The sequence below is a fragment of the Brachypodium distachyon genome, chromosome 1, assembly GCF_000005505.3.
Source record: "Brachypodium distachyon strain Bd21 chromosome 1, Brachypodium_distachyon_v3.0, whole genome shotgun sequence".
NCBI lineage: Eukaryota > Viridiplantae > Streptophyta > Magnoliopsida > Poales > Poaceae > Brachypodium > Brachypodium distachyon.
Window position 1 is genome coordinate 10,512,956 of NC_016131.3, and position 10,243 is coordinate 10,523,198.

The 10,243-nt window shown below is 44.9% G+C and overlaps 2 protein-coding genes across 2 annotated transcripts; both read left to right on the forward strand.

The window, feature by feature from the left end:
- The first annotated feature begins 390 nt into the window (after window positions 1-390).
- LOC100823951 lies at window positions 391-3,107 on the forward strand. The gene is made up of 2 exons (XM_003561785.4): window positions 391-2,225; window positions 2,742-3,107. Exon 1 carries the CDS (start codon window positions 1,103-1,105, stop codon window positions 2,168-2,170), a length of 1,068 nt encoding a protein of 355 aa, XP_003561833.1. The 5' UTR covers window positions 391-1,102; the 3' UTR covers window positions 2,171-2,225; window positions 2,742-3,107.
- Window positions 3,108-5,493: 2,386 nt separating this feature from the next.
- Window positions 5,494-9,346, forward strand: LOC100825689. The gene is made up of 3 exons (XM_003561790.4): window positions 5,494-5,919; window positions 8,603-8,710; window positions 8,813-9,346. The coding sequence occupies exons 1-3, from the start codon at window positions 5,611-5,613 to the stop codon at window positions 9,125-9,127; spliced, it is 732 nt and encodes a 243-aa protein (XP_003561838.1). The 5' UTR covers window positions 5,494-5,610; the 3' UTR covers window positions 9,128-9,346.
- The last annotated feature ends 897 nt before the right edge of the window (window positions 9,347-10,243 follow it).

Below are 10,243 nucleotides of genomic sequence, written 5' to 3' on the forward strand. Positions count from 1 at the left end.
GTGTGTTAGGTTTTTCGAAAAATGTTTGACCAACAATTATTCCATTTACACGTATTTATACAATGCGAAATCATAATTATCAATAAGTACTTTTAAAATCGAGTAATATAGAACACAAATTTCATGTCACATGAACCATAATTTTTATTCAAAGTACAGTATAGTCTTCTTGATAGAATAATACTCTTCTAGATGGAGCAGAGTCTTCTAGATGCGTGGGTTGCACGGAGATTAGCGCTCCCCGTCTGATCCAACCGCCGCGATGTAAACAGAGGCAGGTAGGACCCTTAATTGCGCTCCCCCGTGACCGACTAATTAAGTTTATTTAACTCCCCGGGCCCGGCTGACAGCGACGAGCAAACGCCGCCCGTCGTATAAACAGGCTCGCCACGCCACGCACGCACCTCTCCTACCCTCCTCCCTCCTCACTCTACCATCCTCCTTCTCGGCCTCACAAAGATCTCCGGAAATCTCCCGATTTTCTCGCCCTCTGGGGGATTCCGTTTCCTCACTGCCTACCCGAACCCCCCATCCCCGGCGCCGGATCGAATTCGATCCGCGGGGAAGCCCCCCCGTGCCGCCATTCCCCGGTTCGGCCGCGCCGCGTCCGGCTGTTGTTGAGTCGGTTGCTCTGTTCTTGGGACCTCGTGTTCTTCTTGCCCTGGCCGCGGGGTTCAGCTTGCGGTTGCTTGCGCTTGCCGGATCTCGTGATAGAGCTGGGATGGGCGAGGCCATGGCGGGAGCTGGAGCCATTTGATTTGATTCCAAGGAGGGGGGGAAGTCGCCATGCTCGATTGTTCCTTGGATTAATCTTGGCTCGTTGCGCTTTCCCGAGCAATAATCTCCCAATTTCTCGTCCCTTTTTTGTCCTGTTTTTAAGCCAGAGTCTCCGGATCGCAAGATCCAATTCGCGGAGCCCTTTTTTTTGTTCCTCCTCGATTCGAGACTGTCCCTGTCTGTCAATCGCTCTCAATCCCCTTCCTCTTCTTCTACAAAATCTCGTCTTTTTTTTTTCTCTATTCTTCACCACCCCCACCGAGATCCAGTCCTCACCTCCGTTGCATTCTGCGAATCTCCTGGCCGCCCTCTGCGGTTGCCGGAGATGACGTCGCCGGCGACGACGCACGCCTCGCCGTTTGTGCTCTCCGCGCTCTTGCTTATCTCCATCCCTGTCGTCTTCCTCCTCGCGCCGCGCCTGCTCCCACCGAAAACGCTCCCCGCTATACCGGACGCCGACGAGTCCGACGACCTCGCGCTCTTCCGCCGGGCCATCCTGTCCTCTTCCACCACCAAGCCGGCGCCCTCCTACTTCTTCCACCGCCGCCCATCGCCCAAGGTCGCCTTCCTATTCCTCACCAACTCCGACATCATCTTCTCGCCGCTCTGGGAGAAGTACTTCCATGGCCATCGCCAACTCTTCAACCTCTACGTCCACGCCGACCCCTACTCTGTCCTCGAGCAGCCTCCCACGCCCTCCTTCCGTGGCCGGTTCGTTCCAGCCAAGGCCACGCAGCGCGCCTCCCCCACACTCATCTCCGCTGCCCGCCGCCTCCTCGCCACTGCCCTCCTCGATGACCCTTCCAACCAATTCTTTGCGCTGCTGTCACAGTCTTGCATCCCGCTCCACCCTTTCCCCACCCTGTACAATACACTCCTCTCCGACAATGCTGGCCCTCATGGCCACCACCGCAGCTTCATAGATATAATGGACAACGTCTCGGTGCTTCATGATAGGTACTTTGCCCGTGGTGATGATGTGATGCTGCCCGAGGTGCCATATGATCAATTTCGTGCTGGATCGCAGTTCTTTGTACTGACAAGGAAGCATGCCATCATGGTTGTGAGGGACATGCGGCTGTGGAAGAAGTTTAAGTTGCCTTGTTTGATCAAGCGTAGGGACTCGTGCTATCCAGAGGAGCACTACTTCCCAACGTTGCTAGATATGCAGGATCCTGAGGGGTGCACCAAGTATACCTTGACGAGGGTGAACTGGACGGATCAAGTCGAGGGCCATCCACACACGTATCGTCCTGGGGAGGTTTCGGCAAACCTGATCAGGGAGCTGAGGAAGTCAAACGGGACATACTCATACATGTTTGCCCGGAAATTTGCCCCAGAGTGCCTGGAACCACTGATGGAGATTGCGGACTCCGTCATCCTACGTGACTAGGCCAACAGCATCCCCCATTTGGGGGTGTTCGAGTTTGTACACTGAGATGAATGAGGTATGGAGATGAGACTTGCTGCTCCAATGTTGAAAGAACTAATCTTCTGTGTAGGTGTTGTGTTGAGAGAATTGTTTCTGAATGGAGTGTACATAGTATGAAATGCGGGAGTTTTAGGAGTTCAGTAATCTGTATGCTTACCACTTACATAATAAAAAGTTGCATACTACATTAAGTCATTCTTGAGAGCTTTATTAAGTTGTTATGTCATCCATTGTAAATTTTATTGCATTACACTATTGCTGTGTCAGCCTCTGGAAGGTGTCTGCTTCTATTAGATTGATCAAATTTACTTCTGACTTGGTAGATGTACTATGGTTGAGCGTAGTTTGTTGCATTTCTTTCCAAATGAAGTGGAAAGCATCTCTGTTGCTATTAGTGTAGCAATTGTATATTTACAATATTGACTGGTCAAACTCAATCACTGAAATTATTTGCTACGCAACATCCAGAACTTTCACTTAAGCTCCATTAGCAAAGAAATTTAGGGCAATGCTCCTTTTGTTTCCCTTGCAGGGTTGTGATGTGATGAACAAGCTCAAGCTGGTCCATCTATGCCCTCCAAATCTTTCGTGAGGAACGACTTCTCCCGTCCTTGCTCTTTCAAGAACAAAGATTTTCCAGCAATAGATGGTGCTGGCTGGAGAGTATCTTATGACTTCGAGTTGTCCCTATGTGAGTATGCTGTTCAAAGTGACAGTTTCTTGGCTAGTAACAGGGAAGTAGTTAGCACGGTCATCCTATGTAGTCCACGGACTTGGAAGCACTCTTGTCAATACATGTAGTGATGAACTGATGGTTTGTAGCTTTTATTGCACATATATGTGGTTTGCAGCTTTTATTGCATATATTTATATATGTCATGGCTGTTGCTGATACTAATATTTTGGTGTTGTCTTGGAGTAGATAAAGTAACTGATGACATATTTGACTTCCACTTTAGGATATTGTGTATGGTCTTTCTGGACAGAAAAATAAAACGAGTAGCTGTACTACTACTAACAATACAATTTGTGTAGCAACCTTAAACCCTAATATGGTGGCTGTTGGGTTTTAGGATTCTTATTTTACATCTTCTGAGTCCATTGGCCAAACTTTGTTAGGTTACCTTATGTCCTGCCAAGCTGTACCATTGCACATACTGATTTGCATGCATTTCTGGGTCGATCATAAAAAGATAGCAACCATGCAAATTTGTCATCTTGCTATATTTGAGATGGTTAGTACCGATTGTCTTGGAAAGTATGCTTAGCGTTAGGTACTTGGTTATGTAATACATCTAAGAGAAATTAGAACATCTGATATATAAAATTCAGGGAGTAGAGACATGTCTTTTTCTGCCTAATATTGCAGTACTATATATGTTCAATCCAAAAGCTAGCCCTATACCAAGGTGATCTCTCTTTGCCCTAAGCTACTGGCTTTATTTGGTTGGAAAATATAGACTGTAGACAGATGTCTTTTTCAGTCTAATAATATATGTCTGTGCCTAAACCAAGATGATTCCTCTTTTGAATTGCCCCCCACTTGCAGGCTTTCTCAGCCATTTTTAGTTTAGCTTTCAGTTGCTCTTGTCGTGAATCGTTTTTTGGAAAGCACTCCTTTCCAGGAAATCACAAGCAACCAGAATAGTTGGACGTGTCTTGAATTTGCAATAAGCGTTACTGGGAATTTATTATGTGCTCTCTCAATGAACAAAATTATTAGGGAGATCGCAGACAAGCATTGGAATTTTTTATTTGTTACGTACAGTTCACATATTCGGTATTGGACTTTTGGGCATGTCAGTTCTTTGAGTTCAACCCCCAAGTCCCAGGTCTTGTGATATGCAAAATTACAAAAGAAGGTGCAGCCAAAATAGACGCAAATGCAAAGGAAATTTCTATGGGTTGTTTCTGACGGCACTCGGCTTCATCAGATATTATGACTTGTTGTACTGTTGACTCCTCTTTTTTTTATATATATTTACAAAACGGTCTGTCTTTATTGAATTCAAAGAAGACAATAGATTGACAAAAATTGAAATGACCACCAAAGACAAAGATGTCAATAGAACTACAAAACGTAAACAAAACTAAAACCCTGAAATACTAAAACTACAACGACCGCCCAAAATAAAGATCTTGATAAAACCAGAAGTTGCATCTAAATTCTTTAATGTCAACACTGGTCCCATTGTAATCATCTTAATTTTACGTATACCTTTAGCAACGAATCGGAAGAAAAACATATTTGCATAACTTAGACCAGCCTCGTATGTGCATCTTAATTTAAGACCGCTGGATGCGCTATTGTAAAGAAACGCATCACAAGTCAGGCTGCTATATCACCGATGGACTAAACCAAGGAGCTGACAAGAAAGAACGAACAAATGAACCATGGGAATCACTAGTTTCATATAGTAGACTGGAGCCAGGTCCTCCATTATCGGGACGTCGTCTACAAGGACACACAGGCCTATCAGAAAAGAGTTGCGATGTCGAATCAACTGCCAAAGATGAGAAGAACCGATGGATATTGAAGTTTTGAGCTTTCACCTACCCGTCCTATTGTTGACTTTACGAGATGTGGAGAGACCAAATGAGGGATGGCCTCCAGTTTTGTGGTGCGACTTGGGTGTTTGTCTAGCAGTGTGCCAGCATATCACCTCTTTTCTCTATGGTTGAGGTCAACGCTTGATCAAGTGTGTGGTAGATTCTGCTACTAGTGTATTATTGGAGTATGTTCGGTTTATAGCCCCACTTTGACTTTCTTATCAGTTGTCACAGTCTTGTATCTTTGCCAAATTAACTTTGTCTAAGTTGTAGCTTCTTCACCGCTTCTTTTACGACACGCTATACTCTTGTAAGAAAAGCAGGACGAAGTATGGTTACGAAGCAAACATAACGATGGCTAAAAAAAAAAAACCCCCGAAGCAAACATAACATGCCGTTAAGCTTGTTTACATGTTGCAAGCTTAGGCTTTGGAGGAAACATGCATTGGTTGCAGGCCTTTGCCCGTCAAGAAACTGGGGAAGGTCCATGATGTGAGAAGGTAAAAAATAGAACAAAGACATGAATCGAACAAAATACGGAGTAAGAGAAAATATTTCGAGGAACATCAGAGCCCCTCTGGTGTTTTTTGCCCTCTTTATAATTCTCGGGCCGTGTTGTACTAAGAGTTGGGCTACCAAACATCTCAAAGCCCATGTAAACAAAGGCCCATCATCCCCACCTAAGAGCTACCTCCCGCACCGCACCCACCTGCCACCTCCATCGCTGTCACCCACGAGTGCTTCCCCAACTCCACTCTCTCTCTCGCCAGCTCTTCCCAAAAAAACAAGTTTAAAGTTGGTAGCTTCGTGCCGCCCCTGCCTCCGAGACCCCGCGAATCTCGCTCGCCGCCATGGCCGCCGCTTCCGCGCCCCTGCTGCTCGCCCTGGCGCTCGCCTCCGCCTCCATCCTCGCGTCGCTGGCCGCGGGGGACACCAACGGGGTGTACGACCCCTGCAGCGACTCGCGGATCCAGCGCGGGGACGGCTTCACCTTCGGCCTCGCCTTCGCCGGCAGCAGCGCCTTCTTCTCCGGCTCCACCCAGCTCTCCCCCTGTGACCGCCGCCTCAACCTTGCTAACCCCTCCCAGCTCGCCGTCTTCCGCCCCAAGGTCGACGAGATCTCCCTCCTCACCGTCAACACCACCACAGGCTTCAGCCCCGTAAGCGATCCCCCTCCTTCACTCCTTCCTTCCTTCATCGTGTGTTCTTGGTCACTTTGGTTCCCTCCATTTGCTCGCGGTAACTTGGATTGGCTTGGCTAGATCTTGCGTTGCAAGTGTTTGTGGAAATGCCGGAGTAGGTGGAGGTCGGTTGGGGTTGTTGCAACTGCTGTCGTGTGCTAGCATGTCTCTGTGGAATGATCCGTGTGCTTCTGTGGAATTTCTTGATCTAGTTGGAGCTAGAGAGTAATGTTGCTGCTCAATTCGTTTGCCTGTACGCAAGATCTTCTTCCCTAATAAGTGCCTATTGCAATGAAGGAAAAGGTGGAAACTAGCATGGATTAAAATTTGTGTTACTTTAGTGTTTATTCGTATGGTCATTACTTAAGGTACTCCAGTATGGATTGGTGGAATTTGTGAAATCCGTGTCTTCTGAATTCCAACTAATCCAATGGAGCTTGCCATTCAGCATGTTGGAATTGGGAACTGAGCTGCCATGTGAGGGAAAAGTTACACAGATTCCCTCTGTGGACATGGGCATGATTAGCACTTACTGTGTGTTCCCTTTTCTGCTGAAATAGTCTGGCTATTTATGGGAACAAGTTGAAAGCTCAACCGTGGTGAAAATTTGGAAACCTTGTTGGTTCAAGCTAAGCTGCACGATACAAGTTGAAAGCTCAACCGTCCTTCTTAGGGTCAAGCACCAAATCAACATAAAAATTGAGGAGGTTATTCTTATTTCATTAAACATATCTGACATTATAAGTTGGCAATTTGTGTTGGCGCAGAAGAAATGAGAAAACCTGACATCTTACAAGATTTTAATAGGCAATATGGTTATTGATTGGTCTGGTGTTCAAAATTTACATCATATGGGAGTTTCGAAGGAACATCTTGTGTTCCATCATCCAACCTTTCACCTAGAGCATAAACCATCGTTTCTTTCTTCTTGAATATCCCCGTAACTTCCTACCTCCTGACTCAAGGCAAAGCAAAGATTGCTATTTTATCGAACTGATACAACACAGGTAATTAGGTATATCAGAGATTAGAGGCCTGCCTTATTTGGTGCCAAATGTGAGCTGACCATTCTTTGGTAAATATTTACCATGTTTTTCCAAATTTGTGCTTTACCTGTGTAATTGTTGTAGTGAGGAATTGGCTAGCCGATATTTGTGCCTCTAGCCCTCTATTGGTAAAACTGTGGGGATCAGCCTTTAGCATTTATTTTTTTCTAGTCACATATTTTGGTCATCCTATCGGTTTTGCCCAAATTTAGTGTTGAATGTCTCTCTAGCACAACCAAATACACACACACAAAAAAAATACATCACAAAATTTGTTAGGAGTCATTGGCATGAGGTAGAAACTAGCCATTATGGCGCCAAAAATTCGGTGTGAAAATAGATAGCTCTGTCTCGAACGCAGTAGTAATTACCATTTTATTTATGTCCAAGGTTGTTATAAACCGAGCAATCTTTATGGGGTTTAATTTACAGCTGGTCTTACCTGAAAGGTCACATTCTCTCTTGCATAAGATGCCTGTGGAGATTAATGGTGGATTGATGGCTTTAGTGGGATTTCTTAACACTTGCCCTGGAAACAGAGTAGATTTATACATTGGATTCGGTGTACTTAGCATTACTAATTCGGTGTACTTTAGGCGTGTGATCGTATGTAGCAGGAGTACGTGGATGTACTAGGTTAAAACAATGCAGAACAACATTAGTCAGAGGATGTTATTTTCTAATGCCACTCGAATTTCGTGTGAGCTAGATTATCAGATGTACTGAGCATTCACTCTGCTGTTAAATTTGTGTCTAACCGGAGGTGATGTTCCTGTTGAAGTATATATGTGCATTGCCCATCTTTCCAACCAGTTTGAGGTTTTAGATGAACTGGTTGGTGCATGCAATATAGAGCCTAGAGCTCTCGAGTTTATGCTTGGCTGGTGCATACAGTCGTTACCATCTCATCCACCATTTTCCAAATTTGACATAAATCTTGCACTTCCACATGCTAGTGAAACAGTTGAGCTTTACCTGGCCATATACCCCTCAGTGTGCACCACCAAAAGAACCCTACTTGACGGACCAACTCGAGCTTCCACAACTTCTTCCATCAGTCATCCAGACTTGCAGCATGAAGTGCATTATGTTCGTCCACCTTGGATTGGGTCGATTCACAGTACCAGGAACCTGTAGCAGCATTTGTCAATTCATTGCCCTTTAAAAACCACACTCCATGAGCAGCCAGTTTAGCAGCTATGGAATTTCGTAGCCTATTATCCCCTTGAATCAGAGTATTCTCTGCATCCCAATTCACATCTGGCAATTTTGTAACTTCCAGGGATAATGCAACCATTGTTTAGTTTTGTCCACAGCACTGTCCCTCCCCTATTCAGAAACTCCAGGATAGCCCGTATCTCTTGAGACTTGATCGGCACCGGGTGCAATGGGAAAAAAACTTAACTTGTCTCAATTTACGCGCAGGATAACTGTCAGAAATGCTAGTCTTTTTTGCCTGTGTGATAACCTGAATTTATATTGTATCATTGTTGATCGATTTCAATAGTCATTTTGTACTGATTAGTCTTTAGTCATTTTGTCTTTCTTGTATCATGATCAAATCATGTGTTTGATGATAGCATTTGTATATGACCAAAGTTCTGTGCATTTTCCAGGCCTCAGCTGGTGGATACATGGTAGCATTTGCTGGTAGGAAGTATGCAGCTAGATCTGCGCCGGTCTTTGTCTCCAATTCCTCAGTTACAGTGTCCAGCTTCACCTTGGTATGTGACCACAAATGTACTGTTCTGTCCGTTATCTATAACTTCGATGTTTGAACCAAGGAATATTGCAAATGTGACTGCTCTTTGTTGATGCTTTTCTAGGTTCTTGAATTCAACAAAGGCAGGCTTCAGAACTTGCACTGGAAGAAGGATGGATGTGGTGCTTGCTCGGGGAAGTCAAACTTCATTTGCCTTGGCAAGCAAACTTGCGCCATTAGAACCAATGTCTGCAAGAGCCAGAACCAGGGAACCATGGACTGCAGTATCGGCATCCAACTGGCTTTCTCAGGTACCGATAAGCACGAGTCAGTGCTGAACTCGTGGTACGAGGTGTCAAACCTGCAGCAGTACTCGCTCTACGGCCTGTACTCAAACGTGAAGGGCTCCCTAAGTGGCCAGTTCAACAAGTTCTTCTAGGGGTTTTGGCGCGACTATTGTCTATAACACTCTCCTGCCACTGCCTCTCTGCAGAACTGATTTTAGCTAGCTCGTGTGAAAATTAAGCTCAGTTATATGTATTTACCCTCTCGAGTTATTTTTATGCGAGTATTCTTTCCAGTACTGGTTGCACTCAACTTTAATTAATCATGTGATTGATTGTTTGCTGTCAATGGTATCGTCGTCTACCGAAGAAAATCTGTCATGTCCAAGTTCGCACTTCTGCATAGTTGTAAGCTGACCTAGTATATCTTTGTACCACTCACCTCAAGTTTTTGAAATTGTGTACAGTTTTACTGATTAAAGCCTTTGTATTCAGGCATATTAATGCCTTGCTTCCAAGAAGAAAAGAAAATCAGTAAGTCCTCTTGAAAAAAAGATAAGAAATGTTTCAAAGTTAATTCAAGGCCGTCTGTTTGGGGTTTGTTGTGTTGTTGTTCGTTCCAAATGGACCTTGGCAAGAGGTGATGATTACGAAGAGAGGAAGACGAGGTGTCTGTCTCCCTTGTGGTAGCAGGCGGACCGGGCAAAAAATTGTCGTTGTGGGGGGTGACAAATTCGGAGGGAAGAGAAGGATCCTCAACTGCTGACCTGAATATTCATTCTTGTTTTAAACGTCCAGTTGCGTCTTGCATCTTTTGCTAGCTGCTGCCCGTTGCCTTACACTTGGAACACAGAATTTAGCCAGGATGTTTTCCGGAGCTGTTCAGAGGTTAGCTGTTGCACCGCAGCCTGCTGCTCTGGCCTCCATGCAAAAACAGCCTCACAAGAAACAAACAGCAGGAAAGGTTTTCTTGGCTTCTTTGCCAAATGGTAATGGACAAGAACAAATTTTTAAAAAATAGGCAGAAGGATTTGCCTGATGTAAAGGACAAGAACATCATCTCATGCTAAAGAAAAAAAAATAAACGCTGTGCAATAAAAGCATTATTTACATGGAAAAAGATGTGTAGAGCTCACTAAAGCTCCGAGGCCAAAAGGGAATCGAACTTTGTGTCATCCAAAAGAAGCATAAAATTTAGCACTATGAGAGGACAGTGTGAAGGGACAGATGCAGCACTGAAGGCTCTCAAACTTTTGCAAACAGTTGGGAGA